The sequence below is a fragment of the Rhamphochromis sp. 'chilingali' genome (genome assembly GCF_963969265.1).
Source record: "Rhamphochromis sp. 'chilingali' genome assembly, chromosome: 16".
NCBI lineage: Eukaryota > Metazoa > Chordata > Actinopteri > Cichliformes > Cichlidae > Rhamphochromis > Rhamphochromis sp. 'chilingali'.
In genome coordinates, this window is record NC_137943.1 from 34,225,483 (window position 1) to 34,251,520 (window position 26,038).

Below are 26,038 nucleotides of genomic sequence, written 5' to 3' on the forward strand. Positions count from 1 at the left end.
TTGTATAAATTGTACTAGTCTGAATAATTAAGCTGATTAATCAATGACACATTTTGATTAAACATTTTACATATTTATGATTATTAGAAAAAGATGGAAAGATGCTCAACATCCATCTGAACTGATGGTGTTTTGTGAAATTGTTTTTACAAATCTTGTCTTAATTTATTCCCTTTTTCAGTGTTTTTAAATCATAACGGTTCAACTTGAGTTCTGTGGGATTTAATGTTCAGACTTCATCTTGTATTTGTCTTTTGTGATCGTACTAAACATCAACTGTGTAACAGCTCTGAGTTCACACTTTGTTTCTCTCACACACATGAACACAGATGCTTCCTGAACAACTTGAAGCAGAGTTCATGCTTGTAACTGTCATTGTGTTATTAAAGTGAAAGCCACAGCTAACGGTGTGGAGGCTGCAGAGCAGAAACCCACACAGCCCGTCTGCTGCAGGAGAGCAAGTTTATGATCTGTGAATGCTGCAGTCACACAGGTTATGTATCACAGAAGAAATGAGAAATGCATTCTTAAAATCACAATCTTTATTTTTACTTCAGACAAATAACTACACTGTTATTTTGTTATGGTGGGATCTGAATGCATCAGCTGAGTTTTTCTGCAGAGATGTACAAAAGAAATCTTCACATAAAGAATCTACACTTTTACAAACACATCAAACATGTTTATTTGTACATTTATATTACACAGTTTAAGATGATTAAATGAGAAAAGGTCAAATGCTCAGTAATGAAACATTGAACCAACCAGAAGTTAATTTACATTTCTGACTGCTGACTGGAGGAAATCTGATGGTGAGAAAAGGCGAGCAGGAAACAGTCAGTCAGCATGTGTGCAGTTGGTGGACGCTCCCTTGTTTGTGAGCATCATCAGCAGAGAGAGTCCACAGCAGTACACCAGACTCTTCACTATCAGCACTGTGTACAGCAGGCAGAGCAGCTTCACCCTGCACTGAGACTGGAAGGACACTGAAGGACAGACAGACACAAAGAGACAGACAGACAGTCGGGTTATTCCTCTCAGATCAAGGAGAAAAAGTCCAAATAGAAACAGTCACAGCTTCTTCTTCAAGTGGATGAATTGATGTAGTGTTTGTGTCCACTTGGGGGCAGAAGAACTCCACAAGCAGCTAACAAACTGATCTCTGACATATTATGGTCTGTCTGCTGTTTGGTGCTGAGCAGCTAGTGTACAGTGGCTTTATCAGAGCTTGTTGGATGAAGATTTGATCAATTAGTGCAACTTTAAGAGCCTAAACTTGTTCCAGCTGCCTCATTGGACATTGGAGCTGTCCATGCAGAGAGGCAGCAGGTGATCTTACAGTCAGCTGGCTGCAGAGCTGGCAGGTCTGCTGGCTCTCTCTCTGGAGGACAGGAGGCTGCTGGAGCTGGAAGCTCTGAAACAGAAAAGGAGTCAAATGTTTGGAGCTGCAGTGAGAAATGTCAGTCCTCTGCTGCTCTGCTCTCTTTGACAGCATCTCCACATGAAGCTGAATCACTGCTGAACACAGTCACCAAGCCTTCATTACCTTGTTGTGTTCGGGCCTCCACTGTGCCCCCCTCGTGCTTCACCCAGCAGCTGTATTTATATGTGTCAGAATGGCTCCCATCAACCATCCTGATGGCAATGGTGCGTCCCGCCTCTCTGAGCTCCAGCTGCTCTCCCTCAGCAGGGGGCAGCTCCTCCGCTTCTCCGCCGTTCTTCTTCTGTCTTTTCCAGGAGAACTGGACCAGAGGAGGAAACATGGCTGAGGCCACACACAGCAGGGAGCTGTTCCCCTCCAGGTGGGCTCTGGATGCTGCTGGGTACACGCTCACCACGGGCTTCACTACCTGCTCATCTGAAGTTTGACAGCAGCAACAAGCAGCACAGACACACATTCACACAGTCAGCAGCAGCTTCCAGCACTGCACTGCATTCAGTCTGATCCTGGAAACTACATGGACTCTGATCACTAAACTACTCATCAGCACAAAGTTCACTACATACACTGGATTCAGCTTCATATCAAACACAGTCATCACCTCATGTCATCATGGCTCACATGAGGAACACTCAGCATGGTTTTAAAGTCAAATTAAATTCATTTCAGTTATTTCGTTATGTGCTCTCTAATGGCCAGATCATATGGTGGTTTCTGGCCCTCCAGGCTTTTAAGTTCATAGTGGTCCATAGGATGGGGGTTCAGATGGCTGTGGCTGATTTCCTGCTGGGGGTGTGTGGCGGAGTGTGGTTGGTGGCTCGGTTGCAAGGGAGGAGTCAAACAGAGTGTTCAGGGTGTGGCGACTGGGAAGGCTTGTTTTCGGAGCATAGCAAGCATCATATAATCATCCCTTCCCTTTCAGTGGCAGCCAGGCTGGAGAGAAAGACAGTTTCTGGAGCAGTGAGCACCGAAAAGTGCTAAAGCAAACAATGACATTACGAACAAATAAACAAAAGCCCAACACGAGTTTCTGCGTCCTGTCTGGTCCTTTGGGTTACACACACTTTAGCCTTTCCCACTCATTTTCCTGTTTAGAAGCAACGTCACCCTCTGCAATGTAGGCAACAGAAAATAGAGATATATTTTTTATTTTCCTTCTTTTTTTCAGATTTTAGTATAATTCGATTAAAAAAATAGACTAGAGTTTGCGTTTCCATATTTTAATATTTTTTTATCATTATGTCAATATAGCACAAGGTTCACCTAGCTTTGCACAAAAATTAAAAAAAACTTTTTTTTTTTCATTTCAACTGTTTGATATGCATCAACCAGTTTTAGCCAATCATACTTTTTGTTGGCTCCTCCACATATCCATAAACATTGCGCCGGACATTTTTTCTATCCTCGTGATATAAAAAAGGAAAAAAAATACGATATGCTGTTTCTTAATTCTTATATATAAATATGTGTTTGTTCCCCATAAGCACCGTAACTGTAGTTTAAATGTTTGAGATGTACAGTACATACATTGAACAGCCACAGCATGAAAATCACCTGCCGATCACTGTGTAGCATTAGGCACTGGGGTACTGGATCCTTTGGTCCTGTGGGTTGCTGAGTGGGACTTCCATGGATCAGGCATGTTCAGGGTCATCCCACTGATACTCAGATTGGAATAGGAAGGAGGTTGAGTCAGGGCCTTTGGTTCTTTGCTGTAATCTTTTAATTGTTCCTGAACAGTTCTTTGAGTGCAAGGGACACATTTAATTTAAAATCTGTCAGTGGTTTTACTGTTGTGGCTGATCAATATAACGTAACTGAAGTTAACATTACATTTGACCCATGGGAAGAATCAGTGCCACAAAACATTTTATGACTGAGGACAAAATATATTTTTCCAATTAATCATTGTTAATATGAGTGAGTTGCTGTGTGGGTTTTTTTTTCCCACGCTGATATCCACTTGCAATCACGCCCATTCAGATAACCAATTAAGCCAAGCCCACTAACTGCATGTCTTTGGACTGGACATGGAAACATTCTGATAGCATGCAAACTCCACAAAGAAAGAGCCCAGGCAGATGGTGCATGTGAACCTAGTACCTTCTTGCTTTCGACATCTACGTTTATCTGTATTTTTAAAATGTGAAAATAAATCCAATGCCCACACTTTTGGTTTGCAATGGGATCGTTCTGATGATTATTTATTACAGCTTGATTTCACAAGCTTCTAGTATATTTTCTCAATACTGTCACCTATTGATCCATATCCCATCCCTCATCACAAAAGCATAAAAAACATAATACAAACACTTTAACATAAAAAAAACTCATTACAGAAAATAGATATTAAGATTTAAAATATGTAATTTATTACCAATTTCCTTGAAATTGTTAGTTATAGGAAAAAATACATCCTTCCGTCCGCTTCTGCTGATTCAATTCAGGCTTAAAGACAGACAGCTTTTCACAGCTTTGATATCCACTTGCTACAAAACTAGAACTTGATTAAAAAAACGCCAAAAAAAAACTTGTTGAAATCACTTACATACAAGGTCTTCTGAAATCCCTTCATTTGTTTTACAGCGTTCACATAATTGTCAATACTGTAAAACTGTACTCTACAAACTGTTGTCTGCAGGGGCTATCACCATTTAAAGATATTCTGGCTGGCGTAAAATTAATGTAGCACGTGGCTCTCCCAGTCTGAAGCCTGGATACAATGGCTCAGTGAATTCAGTGTGGAAAGTGTGCAGGTGAATCATGGTCTGTGAAGACACTGCATAGAAGGTCAGCGTGCCAGCTGTCCAGTCTAAGAACACTCCAACCCTCTTGGAGTTGAAATAGGGAACAGATATGGGTGCATCATCATTCTTATTGTGCCACACGGTGTATTTGCCTTTGCAGTAGCGTAGACTCCAGGACTGATCATTGTAGCCAAGGACTGGTTCATTCCCTTTACCTTTCCTGCTGATTCCTTTATATGCAACTCCTATACCCATCCATTCCCCAGACCACTCTATTTCCCAGTAGCACCGATCACGGAGACCCTCATTACAAAGCACTTGTCCCCAGTCTTCAAATCTCTCTGGGTTGTCAGGGTATTTCTGACTTTCTTCCAATCGTTTCATTTTCTTCTTGTCTTCAGAAAAAGATAGTTCTGAATGTGCTGTATTCATGTTCACAGTCAGCTCTTGTGCATCTGAAAAAAAAAGATTTCAGTTTTGTTTTTTGTGCCCCCATCCAGTATTAAAACTTGAAATGTCACTGGTATGTTTGTTTAAAAATAATAACAAAAAGTCTCACATTTCTTCAGAGCTGATTTTAAGTAACACTCCCCACTGTCACTTATCCTAGGTAAAATCAAAGATGTTATTTTCTGCTAATCTAGAGTACATGAAAAAAATAACTTTTATTTAACTGTAAGTGTAATTTAACTCAACTATACCTGATAGTGAGGTGATCAGGGTCGTTCTCTATGGAGGAGAGGTGCTTCATTCCCAACTCCCCAGGATGATTGTAACTCAAGTCCAGCTCCTTCAAGTGTTTGAGGCTGGAGGTCAGAGCTTTAGCCAAAGAGTCACAGCCCGAGTCAGTGATTCCACAGAATGCCAAACTGAAATTTAAATTTAAAGCATATAGAGTTAGTTTCTTTTAGCTATTTGCGTGGCATAAATATCCTGCACCAGGATATTTTCACAAACCTAAGTTTTTCCAGCTGGCATGCAGTATTTCCCAGTCCATCAAGGAGAAGTTTCACTCCTTTGTCTTGCAGGTCATTATCACTCAAGTCCAGCTCCTTTAGACACGAACTAAATAGAACTTTGGAAAGCATCTCACAGCATTTCTCAGTAAGGTTGCATTCTTTAAGCCTTAAAAAACAGAAAAAATAACCACATGCTAGTATATTTTGCAGGGTTAAGAGGCTGCCGTACAATATAAAATAGTAGATGATGCCAAGTTAAAGCACTGTATTAAAAAATTGTTAAATAAATATTAAGTCAGGGCCAATGTCTGTGATTCCACATATTGTCGATCTGAGTAAAGCATATTAAGCTTAATTTACAGTAAGTAACATACGGTGTTATTTTTTTAATTATTTAGCTATGAAGAAGAGAGTGAATTTGATCTGGTGTGTTTGTTTCAGCTGTGTTTTTAGCATCATAATAATTGTCACATTTAAAAATAATATTGTATGTCATATGAACATTACAGAGTATTGTTGTAATTTACTCACAAAGCTATTTTGGATTCCTTAATCACCGGTAACAGCTGCTGGAGACCCTCCTCAGATCTGGAATATTTTCTCAGATCAAACTCATTCAACTCATCCTTGGATGTCAGCAACACAAAAACCAGAGCAGACCAAAGTGAAGGTGAAAGTGTGATCTCTGACAAACTACCAGAACTCAGACACTTCTGGATCTCCTCTACAAGAGACTGGTCATTAAGCTCACTGAGGCAGTGGAAGAGATTGATGCATCTTTCTGGGGAAAGAGTTTGACTGATTTTCTCCTTGATGTACTCAATAACTTCGTCATTACTTGGTAAAGTACTCCTCATGGTGGTAAGAATACTCTTCAACTGATCTGATTCCTGTGAGAGGCCAAGAAGGAAGCGGAGAAAAAGATCAAGCTGACCATTCTCACTTTGCAAGGCCTTATCCACTGCACTTTGGAGAAGGCCAGTTACTTCAGTAGAAGCCTCTCGGACAGTGAGGGATCCTTCTGGTTCCAACAAGTTTAGGTTAGAGCAAATGAAGGTGTGGAAAACATACACTGCAGCAAAATACTCCTGAATGCTGAGGTGCACAAAGCAATATGATCTCTTTAGATGAATTCCAAAATCATTCTTTGAGATCTCTGTGAATACTCCTGAATATACTGCAGTGTCGCTGACATTTATTTCGTACTCGCTGATTTCATTCTCATAGAAGATTATGTTTCCCTTCAGTAGCTGCTCAAAGGCTAGTTTTCCAAGCTTCAAGATATTCTCTTCATTCATTTTGACCTGTGATTGGGTTTTGCAAACCTCTCCACTGAGTGAATACTTCTGACATTTGATCAATGAGTTGTGCACAAGAAAATGTGTGTACATTTTTGTCAATGTGTTGGGCATTTCTCCTCTGCTCTCGTGGCTTTTTTCTTCTAAAATCTTCTGCAGGACAGTGGCAGATATCCAGCTGAAGACTGGAATATGGCACATGATATGAAGGCTCCTGGTTGACTGAACATGTGAAATGACTCTACTGGCCATGTTTTGATCAGAGATTTTTTTCCTGAAGTATTCTTCCTTTTGTGGATCATTAAATCCTCGTATCTCTGTCACGCGATCAACACAGTTAACTGGAATGCGACGTGCAGCTGCGGGTCTGGTGGTAATCCAGATGTGCGCAGAGGGCAGCAGGTTCCCCTTGAACAGATTTGTGAGAAGCACATCTACTGGAACTTGCTCTGAGACACAAGAACGAGGCTCATTGTTGTTGAAGTCAAGAGGAAGCCGGCACTCATCCAGCCCATCAAATATCAGCACAAGCTTATATTTGCTAAAATCTGAAATTCCTGACTCTTTTGCCTCTGTGAGAAAATTGTGAAGAAGTTCTGTTAGAGTGCATCTTCTCTCCTTCATCAGATTCAGCTCCCGAAATGGTAAATTAATAAGGAGCTGAATATCCTGGTTAACTCTTCCTTCTGCCCATTCAAGATTAAACTTCTGCACAGAGATAGTTTTTCCAATACCAGCAATGCCTGTAGTGAGCACAGTTCTGATGAATCTACGGGATCCACAAAGAGAATTAAATATGTCTTCGCATTTGATTTGCTTATCTTTTGTCATTGATCTCCTCGATGCAGCCTCAATCTGCCTGACCTCATGTTCATTGTTAACAGTTTCACTGAGTCCTTCTGTGATGTAGAGCTCAGTGTACACCTTGCTGAGAAGAGTCTGGTCCCTATGCCGTACTGTTCCCTCATAAATGTATTCAAACCTTTTCAGTTTTTGTCTGAGTTTGCGCTGGCAGACATCAAGCTCGCCATAAATATCTGGTTGTAAAGAGAAAAAAAGAAGAACGCAAACAGCTTATTAAAAAACATCAAAGATATATTTTTTCAATAAGAGATCACAAAAACAAACTATAAAACTAATTCTGTACTATTTGCACGTTTTGTCCTTACATTTCTCCAGTTTGTTAGCAAGCTCCTTTTGGCCAATTTCATTTAAGACGTGTAATGTAATCCTCAAAACCCCTTCACTGGCACTCGTGTCTTGCTTTGTATTTTCAGTAGACGGATGGTCTTCATCTGGCTTTTCCCTTTCAGTAGAATAGCGTGACAGATGTGGAAAGAGCATCTTTTTATACCTTCCAATTTCACTCATAAAAATCTCCATGCCATGGGTTTCCACCAGCTGCAATAGAAAAACTTTTTTTAATCCACTTTTTTTGTTATATATATGATTATTATGATTATTATTATTATTGTTTTTTTACACAAAAGCATATCCCAGCATATCTATGAGAGGCGTGATCTTAAAAATACTTTATTTTTTCAAAAGCTGTTATTAAGGGAATATAGATTTTTTTTCAGCAGACCTTAAATATGACATCTCCATCCAGCTCCTTTGTCTCTGGAAAATCATGCCCGTCCCTTAAAATGAATATTGATAAAGTTATAAAAAAAATTTCAGCTCAATAAAACCAAGTAATTGTTATTGTGATGCTGAATTTTCAATTATTAGCACAGAAAATAGACACCAACTATAAACTGCTCTGTCATCTTAAGAGTTTTTCAGTTATGAGGTATCATTAAGTGGAAAGTTTGACTTCCTAGTGGCAAAACTTAAAGAATCTCCTGTACCACTAGTGTATTTCACATGGAACCAACATTCTGCACAAATACATTGGTTATTATCTATAACTAAATAATTACCATGACATGAATGGGGGGGGGAAATCTCCATTAAGGTTCTATTGAATATCTTTTACAGTTACAAGACTGACACAGATTCAAATCATCGATTCCAGACTTCCCTCACCCCAGCCTCCTCCTCCAGCTCATCTTGGGAGACACTGAATTGTTCCCAAACCAGCTGAGAGCACCTGGGAGGTGTCCAGGAGGCATACTAGTCAAATGCCTGAATGACCTCAACTGGCTCCTTTCGATGTGGAGAAGCAGCAGCTATACTCTGAGTCCCTTTCAAAAGGCCAGGCTACAAACACCATCTCTAAGGAAGAGCCCAGCCACCCTTGGAAGGAAACTAATTTCTGCTGCTTGTATTCACAACCTCATTGTTTCAGTCACTACGTGGAGCTTGTGACTAGGGCTGCAACGATAACGAACATAATCAATGATGTCGTCTATAAAAATTTGTCAACGAAGAATTTTATTTTCAATCTGTCATATACTAATACTACGTAAATGTGTTTTTGGTACCACAATTCACTACAGGAAGCAACGGGGGGAGTATCGCCTATATCGTGTGCCAAGACTGCACTCAGTACTAACAAAGAAGAACGTACCATAAACAGAAGGACAAAAGAGAATGCAAATGGAGATTTGAAAAATGTGAAAGCATTTCACAGAAAACCAAGTTGAATGTAGACTGTTCAAAGTGGAGCTTTCTTCCGTGACAGCACTACTGCAGGAGCATTTAAAACGCTGGTGTTGTGCCAAGGTAGCTAAATCCTAAAGAATTTGTTTCTCCTGCATTGGGAGCACGCGCTGGGCAGAGAGGGTGGATCCAGTTGACGCTGCCTCCATTCCAATCAACTGTATTTGGAAGGAGTGATGTTTTACGATCAAAAAACAAACGGTTTTTAAGATCAGTGTAGTGACATTAACAGAAAATACACTTGTTGTCCTCATGTGTTATTGGACGAGATTACTTCAAAGCATTTTGCCTGATAATCATTTGTATCGTCCTGTAACTTTACTGTATAAAACGGATAAAACTTCCAAAATTTCAGGAGTAATAAGTGATTGTAAGAAGTGTTTGTGAACTAAAAATGTGGGATACTGTTTGTCTGTCATTTGGACAGCCCAGTGCACGCTTCTGATGCAGGGGAAACAAATTCTGTCATGGTCTGGGTGAATGCCAGTGTTTGTCCACAGAGCCGGCAGTTCCACCTCTGGGAGGAGCCACCGTGTTCCTGTTCATTGCTCTCACCAGTGGGTAATTAAGCTGTTGACTTGTAAGGCCAGCGCTCTCAACTTCTCTTTGCCAGCTAACCACACTATCAGTTTACCAGACGCTGCCGCCCCAGTGTTATCTGGTCACTGGACTTCTCGACAGTCTTCATAGTTACAGTTTTTGCTCACTCCACTCACCTGGCGTATATAGATATATAGATATAGATATGTATATGAGTTAAACTATTTAATCTGCATTGAACACTACACCAACAGAGAAACAACCACATTTGTGATTAGTAATGGTCTTTTCTGTTTTACTTGTATTAAGCACAGGTGTATAGATGAGTTTGTCCTGAAAAGATGCTTATGGACCTCTCAAATGGGTGAAGTCATGACAGAGAGCACCTTCAGCATAATTATCAGCAGCTGGGAACCTCATCTCAAAGATAAGCCACACTCAGAGCATGTCCACTCCAACTGTGAATTCATAAACTGAATTATCTCTAAACTTTTATTTTGGAATGAAAAATAAAACTTTTTTATTTTCATTTGAAGCTTTTTTTTTAACCTAATGAACAAGGTTTTTTCGCACATTTTTTTTTTGTTTAAATACTACTAGCACATTAATTTACATTATTTAATAATCGTATTTATTTCATTTTTATTTTTATGGTCCTATTGAGTAATGTTAAAAATACATTTGATTATTTTCATATTCATATGTTTCCTGGGTAATTATTCTAATTTGCTGCAGGACGAAACAAGAGGGTGATATTGACAGGTGGGCAGAATTGAGCAGGTGAGTTGCTGGAGCCTGGAACATGCGGTTTGACCACAAGAAGCGGAGATGAGAGGTATTGAAATAATTGTTGACTAAACGACTAACTGAGGAAAAATTTTGAAGATTAGTCAATTTAAAAATAATCGTTAGTTGCAGCCCTACTCTTGACCAAATCTAAGGGCCAGAATACAGATTAACCAGTAAAACTTAGCATTTATGTTCTGCTCTCTCTTCACAGCAGCAGATTGGTTGCACCAATGCTGTACCAACACATCACAGAGTATACAATTAAATATAACTTATGCAATAAATGCAAGCACAATTTAAAGAATGAAATACACCTGTCCATTTTTTCTTTTGTAAAATTTGTACGATTCTTCATGGATCTGTCGCTACCCATGGATATGCAGGATGAGTCCTCCAGCTCTGTCCCACTGGGAGAATCTTCAGTCTCTTTAGTAGCTTCCATACCTATAAATTTACAGAGATAAAATGATCCTTTGCAAAGCTGTCAACATTTAGAATACAATACATTTTACTTTCTCCATAAAGCAGTGATTACCACATATGAATATAATACAGAGAAGTCTAAACATTTAAAATTATCACACATATCTGAGTCCAAATATCACACACACACACACACACACACACACACACACACACACACACACACACACAAACACACACACACACACACACACACACACACACACACACACACACACACACACACACACACACAAATCTATCAGCTTGCACTAAAAAAAATGCCTTCAATCAGCTTGTCTTTTTAAATGTGAAAAATTAAATCACAGGAGTTTAGTAAGTATTTCCTGAGATTTGCTTATCTGGCTGAACAGCAAAAATCATGCAAGGGGCAGCAAAGGAATATGCGTCACGCTTGCAGTAGGGTGGAAGAAGAATGAAAGGATGAAAGGAAACTACTGAAATGCCCAGACTTCTACATTTTTCAACATTTATGTAAAGTTACCTTTGTCTAAATTAGCTGAAAAGTTCAACTAAACAAGAAGCAAAGTGAATGTGCTTTGACATAAACAAGAGGCTATTTTAAGCACTACATTAACACCGGCCCTGACAGGCAGGACGCTCTCACTTTGTGCGTGTGTGTGAGAGTGAGAGAGTGGGTGCGGTTGATTTCCTGTAACTCTTGCCGAAACCTATTCCTGGAAGTCACAAACAGTTACAGAAACAAAATGCTGCTTACAAACAAATCCATCGGTAACAATGATGACATCATATATGACCTAACTGTTAGTTGTGAAACTACTTCAAATGAAATTTTCAAACAACAGTAGCTCAGCTAAAAAGGGCAAATCGACTGTGAAACTGCTAGTACGTGAAGCCGAACTGAATTGAATACAAACGCTCGAAAAGAAGTTGAAACGGAAACTTCACCTCACATAAAAACATAAACTTTGTCCCTGCATGCGTTTGGAAAATCACCTAATCTTCACAACCAATGCAGCAACATTAACCAGTTTATTCAGCTTTTCTGTTCACATTGTCAAGCAGGAATAAAAAATTGCCTTTACCTGCTCTTTATGTGGCTGTCATTTGCTTTTTTTCAGGTTCTTTTTTTTTTTTTTTTTTGAAATGGGCGTTTCTCAAGTGTTGGCGTTTACTGAGTAAACAGTAGCATACTGGGGCGTGTCAAGAAGTGAGGCATGTGGTGGCACTTACCCAAAAGGCTGGCCTGGACTGAATTACGCACCATTGGATGAGAGCATGAATTAGACCAGTAGGAATGTAGTGCATTGGCTGACGTACAGTTTTAAAGCAGTTTATTTAATTATGCTTGTGTTATGCTATTTGTTGCTTCTGCACTTCTATAATTTGGATGCAAGTTGCTTCCAATATTTATATACTTCTTCTTTTGCAAAAGATCGAGCCATCCAAAAACAAAATCACCCCACAGCTGCAACATTAAAGTGATACACATAACAATAGTCAATAACCATGATCTAATATTATATACGTCACCTAATATTTTGAGACAAATCTGCCTTTCTGGGACCTAGAAAGGCACCTATGTAGCTGTCTATATAGGAGTATATTTAGGCAATTTAAATATATACTCAGCAGTTGTTTCATTCGTAACATTTTGTGAGTACTAGGTTGGGCACCCTTTTGCCTTCATTTTTTGTGGCATAGAATTAACAAAGTCCTAGAAACCTTAAGGATTCTGGTCTGTATTGACTGGTTCCAACCCCTGTGCCACATTCGAAGTCACTTAATTACCTTTTTCAATATTCTGATGCTTTGTTTAAACTTCAGTAAGTTGTCTTGACCATACTGTGGAGATACAGAAATTCTTTTATTGCTGCCATATAATCTGCATCATTATAACTGCATTAATAACATTCTTCACAGCATTATTCCATTTAATAATATTTCTCACAGTATTGATACTGCATTACAGCTGTTTATTGAAGATGTTCATTTGAGGATCCTTCCATTATGTTAACTTTTATTACAAGTACGGTTAGAAGTATTTTATACACATTGCATATTTGTGCTTATTTTGAGTTGATGTTCGGTTCATTAAGGGTCTTAAGCTTCACTGGCGTGACTGTCCAGGTGATACATGCTGAGCGAAACTAGAACATAGAAGGATAACTGCAATGCATGCTTACAACACATATAATCTAGGAATGTGTCAGGCCTGAGGCCTTAACTCATTTGGTGTCTCAATATATTTTACTCTACTTGGCAACAGATGACCAGAGTCAATAATTAGCCTCAGAGACCCTGAGGGCTTGAAGTTTATTACCTTGTATGAAAGCTGTTATAGAAAAGAGAAGTTCTATGTCTGCTTATAGCTATTAAAGATGTACAAGATGTACGATTAACTGTGACTAATGTCTGGAACCTATTTTAATCTGTCATTGACGCCATGGGGGGGCGTGTACCCCACTGCTTTAAGTGTCCACAACATGTATTTTGGTCAGAAGACACATGTTGATGTTTTCTCCGGGCTGTTAATAAACTCAACGTTTGATTGCACTTTTCTGGGGCCTCCGTGGTTTGTGACACTGCTCTACATTGATCGATTTCGCGACAACTTTGGTGGAGGATGCGGGCACCTTGTAGAGCGCTAGAGGTGTTGCTTTCTGCGGTGGTCGAGCCGGATTAGTGGTCAGACGGGCAGACGTCTCGGGTGATTTCTTGACTACTGTGGGCCCACATGAAAAGGTGAGCACAAACCTCTTAAACTGAAATTGTGCTGTATTTGATTATAATTCTAAAAATGTAGTCAAGAAGTTATCCATTGATCTCTGCTTCGAGTTTTGTTTGGAACGAAAGTGAAACTTTAGTGTTGCATTCAAGGTCGACTCGTAAGAAACAGTATTATATGTCTTAATGCATTGGATTGCTGCCATGGGATTGGGTGATTAGACATTTACATTAATGAACAGTTAAAGAAATTGTCGATCAGTAGGCCCACAAACCCGTATACAGAAAGTTTATTTTGGTTCTGTGATAAAAGAAAGAGGTCCTAAAGTCCTATGAGTTTCACACAGTAGATAATGCAGTTCTGGAGCTGATGTGGGTGAGAGGATTTGCCTAGTACTAACTACCTCAAACTTATCCAGCTAATGCTGTCTTCCCTGCTAACCCTGATAAGAAGAAACGTGAGTAGGCTTGACGGTCAAATCCCATTAGTTGCACCTGTTAACAGTAGCTCCTCTGTTGATTAATTGTTGCACTTGTTATTTTTGGTATGTTTCAATAGCCCGGGCAGCAGGCCAGGCTCCAAGGAAAGATTATTTTATTATGGCTAGGGTAACCTGTTAGAGCATTTTGCATAAATTAAGAATAATACTTGGATTTCTGTAATCCAGTCATAGATTACATATTGTTATAATTACATAAAATGTGTTCTTGTGTGTGTGTCATTTCTTTCCAACACTGTAAAACACTCATATACTTCATATTTAGCCACCCTGATGTTTCTGATTGCAATTTTAGTTCAATTATTGTCATCATTGTGCCTGTTTTTGCCAGCTATAAATGTGTAGGATGTGTGTGCTACATATGTGTTCTAGGGAACGTGAACACTAGCATGAATAGATCATTCTTGCTAGCTTCTTTTTCTTGCTAGGAGAGGAGCTGGAGCGGGCAAATTATTTACTTGGAGGCCTTTCCTTCTTTTACCTTTCTTTGTCAGGATCAGACACAACGCAGAAACACATCGGTTACATTTCTGCTTTTTCACAAAATGTCAAAAAGTGAATGTCCACAATTTAGCCATAATTGCAGGAAAATGTATTCAAGCAAGATCAAATAGTGAAAATCAAAAACACAATGATCAAATAGAACTATATTTATTTAACTAACCCACTCTGAGCTACTGTTCTTATCTTTGGCAAAGAAAGGTCGGTGAAAGGATGAGCGACCAGGCCTGAAGATGCACTTGTTTTGTTCTGCTGATGATGTTCACCAAGCAGCCTGATGGTGCTGGAGACGTTTCTCTCTTTCTGACGGACTGAGGCCTCTCTGACAGGAAATCTAGTATCCAGTTACAGAGAGAGGTCCTCAGTCCCAACTTGCTGAGTTTGTCAAACAGTTTTTGGGGGATAATGGTGTTGAATGCTGAGCTAAAGTCTATAAACAGCATTCTAACAGAGGCGTCTTTCTTATCCAGGTGGGAAAGGGAGAGGTGAGGATGAGGAGCCTCACTGCAGTCAAAGACAAATGTCCTCTGACTTATGATGGACAGATCATTTGGAATGGATGCAAGCCCACCACTACAACTCCTTCTCTTGCCAAATGCCCGTTAATAAATTCCAGTCATCCACTGTGTGATTAGACACAGCTGATGTTGATCAGTCATTCCACAGTCCACAGCTCATCCTAATGGCATCACACTACTTCAGAATTTTTTACTTTAAAATTTGTCACTTTTTTCTCTGAAATTTACAACTTTAATTTTCTGATTTGACAAATCTGATTTGTTTTCTTAATTTTTTTTCCCTCCAGCCCCTTATTGTCTTCTCACTTTCAATTTCCTTATAGCGTCATAATACTTTTCTTCCTTTTTTTTTCAGTAAATGAAAAAACAAAAGGTGAGCAGGTAGTGGATAATCTGCCACAGTAACAACAATCAATTCAATTCAAATCAGTTTTATTTATATAGCGCCAAATCACAAAAAAAAAGTCGCCTCAAGGCGTTTTATATTGTACAGTAGGTACAAAGAAAAACCCAACAATCATATGACCCCCTATGAGCAGCACTTTGGCGACAGTGGGAAGGAAAAACTCCATTTTAACAGGAAGAAACCTCCAGCAGAACCAGGCTCAGGGAGGGGCGGGGCCATCTGCTGGGGTGAGAGAAAGAAGATGGGATAAAGACATGCTGTGGAGGAGAGACAGAGGTTAATAACAGATATGATTCAATGCAGAGATAAGATAAGATAAGATAAGATAACCTTTATTAGTCCCACACGTGGGAAATTTGTTTTGTCACAGCAGGAAGTGGACAGTGCAAAAGTTATGAGGCAAAAATTAGAATACAATAAGAATAAATACAGTACACAACTGTACAGAATAGAATAAAATACTATATACAGTAGAATAAAATAAAATAAATATACAATAAGATAAAAATAGAATACAAATACAAATACTATATACAACTGAGTAAAAATACAACGATGACAGAAAGGATTATTGCACTTAGTATTATTGCATATGTATGGATGTGTGTGCTTGATCAGTTAAAGTCTTTATTATGGAGTCTGACAGCAGTGGGGAGGAAAGACCTGCGAAATCTCTCCGTCCCACACCGTGAGTGCCGCAGTCTCCCACTGAAGGAGCTGCTCAGTGCTGTCACAGTCTGCTGCATGGGGTGGGAGATGTTGTCCATCAGGGATGACAGCTTAGCCGCCGTTCTCCTGTCACTCACCACCTCCACTGGGTCCAGAGGGCATCCTAGAACAGAGCTGGCCCTTCGGATCACCCTGTTCAGTCTCTTCCTGTCCCCAGCAGAGATGCTGCCGCCCCAGCAGACCACGCCATAAAAGATAGCAGAAGCCACAACAGAGTCATAGAAGGTCTTCAGGAGTGGGCCCTCCACCCCAAACGACCTGAGTCTCCGCAGCAGGTACAGCCTGCTCTGCCCTTTCCTGTAGAGGGCGTCTGAGTTATGAGTCCAGTCCAGTCTATTGTTCAGATGAACACCAAGGTACCTGTAGCTGTCCACAGCCTCAATGTCCATACCTTGGATGTTCAGTGGTTGCAGTGGAGAATGCTTGTGCCTGCGGAAGTCTACCACCAGTTCCTTGGTTTTACTGGCGTTGATCTGGAGGTAGTTCTGCTGGCACCAGTCCACAAAGTCTTGGGTCAGACCTCTGTACTCCTTGTCGTCCCCATCAGTGATGAGGCCGACTATTGCAGAGTCATCAGAGAACTTCTGCAGGAAGCACTGGGTGGAGTTGTGGGAGAAGTCTGCAGTGTAGATGGTGAAGAGGAACGGAGCCAGAACCGTTCCCTGTGGGGCCCCCGTACTGCAGACGACCCTGTCCGACACACAGCCCTGAGTCCTCACATACTGTGGTCGGTCGGTGAGGTAGTCCAGGATCCAGGTAGTGAGGTGATGGTCCACTCCAGAGTTCACCAGCTTGTCCTTTAGAACCGAGGGAAGAATGGTGTGGAAGGCACTGGAGAAATCAAAGAACATGATTCTCACAGTGCTTCCAGCGGTCTCCAGGTGAGCGAGGGAACGATGTAGGAGGTGAATGACGGCATCATCCGCGCCAATGCCAGGCTGGTAGGCAAACTGAAGTGGGTCCAGTGATGAGCTTATTAGGCGCCGAAGCTGAGCCAGGACCAAGAGAGGTCTGTTAATACATAGTGAGTGAGAAAGGTGACTGGAAAGGAAAAACTCAATGCATCATGGGAATCCCCGGCAGCCTACGTCTATTGCAGCATAACTAAGGGAGGATTCAGGGTCACCTGGTCCAGCCCTAACTACACTCAACAAAAATATAAACGCAACACCTTTGTTACTGCTCCCATTCCCCATGGGATGGACGTAGAGACCTAAAATTCATTCCAGATACACAATATAACCATCCCTCCCAAACAGTGATCACCGATCAGTCCAAATGTGTGGTAGTGGGCACATCTGCTATATTGAGATAATCCATCCCACCTCACAGGTGTGCCACATCAGGATGCTGATCTGACATCATGAGTAGTGCACAGGTGTACCTCAGACTGCCCACAACAAAAGGCCACCCTGGAATGTGCAGTTTTTTGCGCTATTGGGGGTCTGGGGACCCAGAACCGGTCAGTATCTGGTGTGACCACCATTTGCCTCATGCAGTGCAACACATCGTCGCATGGAGTCTATCAGATTGTCAATTGTGGCCTGTGGAATGTTGGTCCACTCCACTTCAATGGCTGTGCGAGGTTGTTGGATATTCGTGGGAACTGGTACATGCTGTCGTATACGCCGGTCAAGCACATCCCGAACATGCTCAATGGGTGACATGTCCGGTGAGTATGCTGGCCATGCAAGAACTGGGACATTCTCAGCTGCCATCTGCCCTGAACAATGTGAACCATGATTCATCCGTGAAGCGCACACCTCTCCAACGTGCCAGACGCCATCGAATGTGAGCATTTGCCCACACAAGTCTGTTACGGCGACGAGCTGGAGTCAGGTCAAGACCCCGATGAGGACGACGGGCATCCAGTTGAGCGTCCCTGAGACTGTTTCTGACAGTTTGTGCAGAAATTGTTTGGTTGTGCAAACCAATTGTTCCAGCAGCTGTCTGGGTGGCTGGTCTCAGACGATCTTGGAGGTGAACCTGGGGAGAAGTGGCGCTCTGATGCAGCTGAGGCCAAACAAGGACGAGCTGTGAGATCAGACGAGGGCCACGTGGTTTCTAACAGGTCCTCAAAGCTCCCATCAGCCCCTGCGGCCCACAGATAAGACTGCTGCTGCTGATTGACAGCTCAGCTGAAGCTGCTGTGGTTTCATCGTCTTCATTTCAATCTGACAGCAGATCCAAAAATCTGGGTCACATGATGCACAAACAGTCAGAAACATTCATGTTGCTGTGAATTTAGTAACACACACTGTTATCTGTTGTTGAACAGCTGTGATGAAAACACTAAATATACAAACTACATATAACTAAACTATAAATAAATATAAAAATCTAAAAAAAGATAATATGGTTAAATATTTTAAAAGTTCATAAATTGCGCACAAAGTAGTTAAAAAAACAAAATCATATGTAACAACATTTAGAGTAAAAATCTTATTTTTAACAAACACATGTGGTTCTGTTGTGTGTTTAAATATGTGCACACTGTGGTTCTGTTGTGTGTTTAAATATGTGCACACTGTGGTTCTTTCCCACATCTTCTAATGTGTTTTGTTCCAAGTTGGTTTCAGACTGAAGGATTCATTAAAGCCTTTTTAAGAATCATTAAAATGATGATCATCAATTCTAATATCTATAAACAGTAATAAAAACAGGGCTGTGTTTCACGTCAGCTTCATTTATTTGTACCCATGGTTAGATTTCATCTGCAGCAGGCAGTCATCCACCTTTACACACACATTTACACAACAGTACAAAAGCAGGAATATTTGGAAACATCTCTGTGATCTCTATAAGACAAAAGGATGGGAGAGGCTGGTGTGGTCTCAACACTGTTCACAGTGTTTCCTTCAGTGCTGCTGACAGCGTCTCACAGCGTGCTGTGATACCTGACACCTTGTAAATGAGTCATTTACCTCAGAGCCGATTTTTAGGCTCTCGCCTTTAGTTCATGTTTGTTTTCATCACTCGTTGTCGTCACACCGAACCTCCTGTAACAAACTTCACTTAATTCTTCGCCATCGAGCGTCTGAGTTTGTCTGCGCCTGAGTCCACTCCTCCATGACAACATCTGTTTCATATTTGGTCTTTTTCACTTCATAGTAAATCACTTAACTTGTTAGAGATTATTTACCCTGACATAAAACACAAATCTGTGGAATAAATCTCATCAGATTTTATATTTGCATTTAAGATTTTAAAATCACAGATTCTTTAAAAGCGTCACTAAAGTTCAGCGAATTTCTAATTGATCCTCCTGCACTTGTGTCAAATATGGACACGCCTTTGTCCTCATGAAGGTTTGCCTTCACTCAGACCCATGCCCTGCTGTTCCTACCATGCCAACATACAGAAACATGTCAGGCAATGAGTTGGAATAAAGTTGAATCAAACCTTGAAACACAGAGATGGATGATATTTTATACCTTTCATTTATAAACAGTCAAAGCAGACGGGGTCATTTTTGAGCCCAAAGGAAAACCTGATTATTTGCTGCCAGTAAAAAACTTGAAGTAGTTTAAAAACAGCTTCCTACATTAACTTTGACATAAAGCCGTCTGTGATCATCTGTTAAAGCGACCGACTCTGGTTGTGAAACAATAATCACAATAACTGATCATTTCATGTATTTTTTACACTGAATTGATCGACAATTTATACTTTAAAAAACACTGAAATGAAGTGGGGACATTTGTGACCCTGAGGACCACAGGTGTGTGGAAATCGGGACATTATGAGGGTTAAATCTTAATATTCATATCAACAGAATTTACAGCACAGCGTGGGTGAACTTAATAAATATTCAGCACTGGTTCAATCATCAAATTGATGAATGTTCTTTGTTTGACTTTGTTTCTCTGTGCTGCTCTTAATTATAATAATTATGATTTCAGTTTTTAACTCAATTATATTATTTGTATAAATTGTACTAGTCTGAATAATTAAGCTGATTAATCAATGACACATTTCGATTAAACATTTTACATATTTATAATTATTAGAAAAAGATGGAAAGATGCTCAACATCCATCTGAACTGATGGTGTTTTGTGAAATTGTTTTTACAAATCTTGTCTTAATTTATTCACTTTTTCAGTGTTTTTAAATCATAACGGTTCAACTTGAGTTCTGTGGGATTTAATGTTCAGACTTCATCTTGTATTTGTCTTTTGTGATCGTACTAAACATCAACTGTGTAACAGCTCTGAGTTCACACTTTGTTTCTCTCACACACATGAACACAGATGCTTCCTGAACAACTTGAAGCAGAGTTCATGCTTGTAACTGTCATTGTGTTATTAAAGTGAAAGCCACAGCTAACGGTGTGGAGGCTGCAGAGCAGAAACCCACACAGCCCGTCTGCTGCAGGAGAGCAAGTTTGATCTGTGAATGCTGCAGTCACACAGGTTATGTATCACAGAAGAAATGAGAAGCATATTCTTAACATTCAAATCTTTATTTTTACTTCAGACAAATAACTACACTGTTATTTTGTTATGGTGGGATCTGAATGCATCAGTTTTTCTGCAGAGATGTACAAAAGAAATCTTCACATAAAGAATCTACACTTTTACAAACACATCAAACATGTTTATCTGTAAATTTATATTACAGAGTTTAAGATGATTAAATGAGAAAAGGTCAAATGCTCAGTAATGAAACATTGAACCAACCAGAAGTTAATTTACATTTCTGACTGCTGACTGGAGGAAATCTGATGGTGAGAAAAGGCGAGCAGGAAACAGTCAGTCAGCATGTGTGCAGTTGGTGGACACTCCCTTGTTTGTGAGCATCATCAGCAGAGAGAGTCCACAGCAGTACACCAGACTCTTCACTATCAGCACTGTGTACAGCAGGCAGAGCAGCTTCACCTCGTGTATAGAAGGAAGAGAAGGAAGATACAGGACTGGTGGAAGAGCTGGAAGCTCTGAAACAGAAAAGGAGTCAAATGTTTGGAGCTGCAGTGAGAAATGTCAGTCCTCTGCTGCTCTGCTCTCTTTGACAGCATCTCCACATGAAGCTGAATCACTGCTGAACACAGTCACCAAGCCTTCATTACCTTGTTGTGTTTGGGCCTCCACTGTGCCCCCCTCGTGCTTCACCCAGCAGCTGTACATGTATGTGTCACAAACATCACGATCAACCATCCTGATGGCAATGGTGCGTCCCGCCTCTCTGAGCTCCAGCTGCTCTCCCTCAGCAGGGGGCAGCTCCTCCGCTTCTCCGCCGTTCTTCTTCTGTCTTTTCCAGGAGAACTGGACCAGAGGAGGAAACATGGCTGAGGCCACACACAGCAGGGAGCTCTTCCCCTCCAGGTGGGCTCTGGATGCTGCTGGGTACACGCTCACCACGGGCTTCACTACCTGCTCATCTGAAGTTTGACAGCAGCAACAAGCAGCACAGACACACATTCACACAGTCAGCAGCAGCTTCCAGCACTGCACTGCATTCAGTCTGATCCTGGAAACTACATGGACTCTGATCACTAAACTACTCATCAGCACAAAGTTCACTACATACACTGGATTCAGCTTCATATCAAACACAGTCATCACCTCATGTCATCATGGCTCACATGAGGAACACTCAGCATGGTTTTAAAACTGAAATAAAATGTATTTCTTCTCTTTTATTTTTTTCGCTTTACTTCACAATGTAATTTATCAAAACTCTAAATGTATATATAGAGATTTGTCTTTAACTTTTTAAATATATTTCCAATTCCAAACACATTTCAACAGAGTTGATATTCTTCCATAAAACCCATTAACCTTTTTAACTTTATTCTGCACTGAAATTATGTAAATTTTAAATAGTTTTTAAAGACATATTTTATATTTGTTACAATAACTAACATTCTTCTTTCAGAGACTTTAAAATTCTTAAATCTTTTACTGCAATAATTGGATCAGCTTTAATTTTATTATTTGGTTTGATTGTTATTTTCTTCCATATTTAAATTAATTATTAAATAAAATTAAATGCAATTTAGCTAAATTTGAGAGATAAATAAATCCTTTATTTGGCCATTTGATTTAATTTATTATTATTTTTAATTAAAAAATTACATGTTGTGAATGATTGTCTATTTACTTTTACATATTTTTCAAAGACATATTTACAGGTAACATTTTTGAACTTTCATTATTATTTGTTATTTTGACTCATTAAACCTGACTAGCAATTTCATATTTTATCCAGTATTTTCCATCACATTTTAGACGTTTAACATTTCACTGATCAGTATCTATGACAATTAATAAAATAATGTTTTTGGAAAAAAAGACTTTTTGGACCAACATGCTATATCGTTCACTATTAAAAACATATCTACATTTTCTTCTTAGCAAAATTCATATTTACAAATCTGTTACTGTATTAATTTTAACATCAAATATGATCTTGTGTTAAAAACCAGCAGAATCACTGAGAGGATCAAATCCTAAATATTTGTAACATCACTAATATTTGCAGAAATAAAGAATAACTTTAGTTGTTCGGTGAGATTTCAACATGTTTTCAGAGATTATTGAGCTTTTCTTATGTAACAATGGCTGCAGATGAATTCTCCTATTTTAGTTTTTGAAAACCTAACATCTAATACCTGCAACAATAGAAGCTGGCTTTTAAAATATTTTCAGCTTCTACAATAAAACAACAGAAGGAAAATTCTTTGTTCTTACCTGTTACATACAGTTTAGTTCCAGAGCCAAAGATTCTGTTTCCCACAGTGAGACAGACTGCTACAAAAACCTGTCTGCTGCTGAACGTGTCAGCTGAGGTGAATGAGTCCAAATGAGGAAGCAGGATCATATTTCAGCTCCATGATGTGTTTCTCTAATGTTCATATCAACATGACTGTCTCTTCTTCTCTTTTCTTTAATGCACATGGATTCTTCATTAACTGATTCAGTTGATTCTGAATTTTTGATCCAGGTCAGCATTTGAGGTCTGGACTGAAACACCTGACATGAATAATGCAACTGGAATTTACAGGCTTCTGTTTAGTCTGCTTAAAATGTAGTTATTCATGGCAGTCAGTCAACTTTGTGTCAGCATTATATGGCTCACAGTCTACACTCAATACAGGATGACATACAGACTCCTTTTTGATAAAGTTAGCTATAACTGGATCAGGTGACCCTGAATCCTCCCTGAGTTATGCTGCAATCCCGTGATGCACTGAACATTTCTCCTTCTCTCATGTCGTCTTCCCTTACTGTGTTTTATACACCACTCTGCATTTTATTATAAGTTATTATTAATCTCTACCTCTCTTCCACAGCATGTCTTTTGTCATGAATAACACACTGCTGGTAAATACAGAAAGTGGCAACTAAAAGGTTAAGTCTGCTGTCATCTCCCTGCTCCTTTACAAAAACATACATACATCCAGCATTTTGTCACTGTGTGGGTGGCGTAGGTGCAATCTTGAGTATCAGTGTCAAGTTGCCAAGTCAATCAAACATTTGTGAAGTTAGTTCCTGATGTTTATTTCTTATAGCAGAATCTCTTATGTCGCATTAAGTTTCTACTGCCAGCAATATGACGGCATTTCAAAAAAGAAGAATTTAGACTGGGTTACCTCGCTGAATCCTTTTAGACAAGGGACTCGCTATCTGATTGCGTCCCAAATAAGTGGCCTTCTCCAGAGCCCATTGTAATGTGGAGAAGCTCACTTTGCGATTTTTTTTCCAGGAAAACTGTTGCATAGTGCTGTTACAGTCCTGGCTGAGGCAGACTGTATGTGTTGTGAAAAAAGGACTCAAATGCAGAAACAGAATGTGGAACGTGATGGGGACTAACAGAAAACAAGCAGTTTATCAAGGCTGAATAAATACAAATAAAGGGCATGGGTGAAACTTAGTGATGTGACGTTCTGTATCGAGGCTTCGAAGCTTGTGTTGTCACGGCGAGTGAGGTGAGCCGTGTGGAGGAAATGAAGGAGGATCCAAGTGCAGGCAGTCGTGAAGGTGTAAAGGTGGTTTATTGAACATGAAAGTAAATACAAACGGCAAATGGAGCTGGAACTAAACTATACTGGGATCAACTAAACTACAGAGCACAAACCTTAACGAGAACGACCAGAAGAGACTAACGGCGGACAGCAGGAAGAACACACGGGTGAGACATGGTAGAAACGCAGATGAGGCAGGGTGGAATACACAGGTGGTGGACACAGCTGGGAATAATCAACAAGACGAGACAAAGGTAAAACCGAACACACTTACATGAGACCCAGACCTTCACAATAGAACAGGAAATGAGAACACCACACCAAGACGCAGACCTGACACTGAGAGACAGACAGAATGACACATGGAACCTGAACTAAACTAAACGTGAGATACAACCGAGAACAAATCCTTAAACATGAACCTCAAATAATAAACATCATAAACACAACAAGAGAACAAGAAAACAATCCCTGATGCAAACTAAAACCAAAACATAATAACCTCAAACATGGAATAACAAAAACATGAAACTCCACATACTGGGTCCAACGGACCCAGACCCGTGACATGTGTCGAGTAATTGAGGGGGCGTTTCCGCGATGCGCGTATCGAGGCTTGCTTCATTTATGGGAGGAGCTGAAAATGATGACGTCCGAAGCCTCGCTGCCCGGCTGTACCACGTGACTGGTTCATGAAGTGGTTCGAACTTTGCCGCGAGCTATGACAGCGATATAAAGCCCTCAGACTTCATTCAAAATGTAGGTGTTTGATGGAGAGTTGCGGTTAGTGAGAGTTTGGAGACAGTTTGGAGGTTTATGAGAGTGAGGAGAGAAAGTCAGGAGAGAATGGAGCCAGCTAAGAAGAGGAGGATGTCCTCCCCTGTGTGGGAACATTTTGATCTTATTCCTCCCAACAAGGTATGTAAATTTCTACAGAAGATGTATTTTCATAATCCTGATGGTGCAATACAATTTATGTTAAGCTGTCTTGACTTTTGTACAAGGTGAAGTGTTTGCTATGTGCCAGGGAGCTGGGATATAACAACAACACCTCATCCATGCTTAGGCACTACAGAGCTTTGCATGAGAATAAGGGGAACACCGATTGTGGAGCAAGACCAGGTGAGCCATCAAATGCAATGATAATATAGCATGCAGTAATGTTACTAAATGATATAACAATATTATACAACTGTAATAAGTTACATGTGTGATATTTATATCTGTGCTTTGTCTTTATTGTCTCTCCTCAGGAGAACAATCTCAAATAGATGAAGACCTGGTTACCATGGTGATCGAGGACTCCCAGCCATTTAGCATTGTGGAGGACAAAGGATTCAAAAGATTTGTTAAATCATTAAATCCTAGCTATGTTCTCCCCACTAAAAAGGTCATAAAAGCAGTGAAAATTTAGTTTTTACAGAATAAAATGTGAACAGGCAGGACTGAGGCCTCAGTGTGTAGCTGTCCATACCTCAACGTTACAAAAGCACAACCACTGTCCACACCCCAACCACACCTCACCTCACAGTAAATGATCATTTCCATTTTAAACATTTCCAAATGATCATTTTCCATACTGCCAGTATAAATATACACAGTGTACTGCCATCACTACAATATACATGTTTTACACACTCCTTTTGTTGTTGACTGTTACGCCCCAGTCTAGGGGTACAGGAACGCAACATAAGTTTGAAAAGACTGCCCCGCCCTGGTCCCCAAAACCATACACAGAGGGAAACCAATTCCTTAGTGAATCGTGTTTTATTATCTACACTGCAAAAATGAAGCTCCAGGGTGAACAAAGGCCAAAATAACAAACAAAACAAGCTAAGTCAGGAGGAGGTGCTATCTAAAACCCTATGTG

The 26,038-nt window shown here is 40.1% G+C and overlaps 2 protein-coding genes across 2 annotated transcripts; both read right to left on the reverse strand.

The window, feature by feature from the left end:
* Window positions 1–789: 789 nt before the first annotated feature.
* On the reverse strand, window positions 790–1,980 carry LOC308383368 (uncharacterized protein). The gene is made up of 3 exons (XM_080861285.1): window positions 1,547–1,980; window positions 1,340–1,414; window positions 790–986 (listed from the first exon to the last, which is right to left on the reverse strand). The coding sequence occupies exons 1-3, from the start codon at window positions 1,896–1,898 to the stop codon at window positions 838–840; spliced, it is 576 nt and encodes a 191-aa protein (XP_080717411.1). The 5' UTR covers window positions 1,899–1,980; the 3' UTR covers window positions 790–837.
* Window positions 1,981–3,805: 1,825 nt separating this feature from the next.
* Window positions 3,806–11,929, reverse strand: LOC308383633 (NLR family CARD domain-containing protein 3-like). Its single transcript, XM_080861678.1, has 9 exons — window positions 11,908–11,929; window positions 10,693–10,822; window positions 8,031–8,085; window positions 7,615–7,846; window positions 5,679–7,482; window positions 5,146–5,313; window positions 4,890–5,057; window positions 4,748–4,794; window positions 3,806–4,643 (listed from the first exon to the last, which is right to left on the reverse strand). The coding sequence occupies exons 2-9, from the start codon at window positions 10,818–10,820 to the stop codon at window positions 4,096–4,098; spliced, it is 3,150 nt and encodes a 1,049-aa protein (XP_080717804.1). The 5' UTR covers window positions 10,821–10,822; window positions 11,908–11,929; the 3' UTR covers window positions 3,806–4,095.
* Window positions 11,930–26,038: the final 14,109 nt, after the last annotated feature.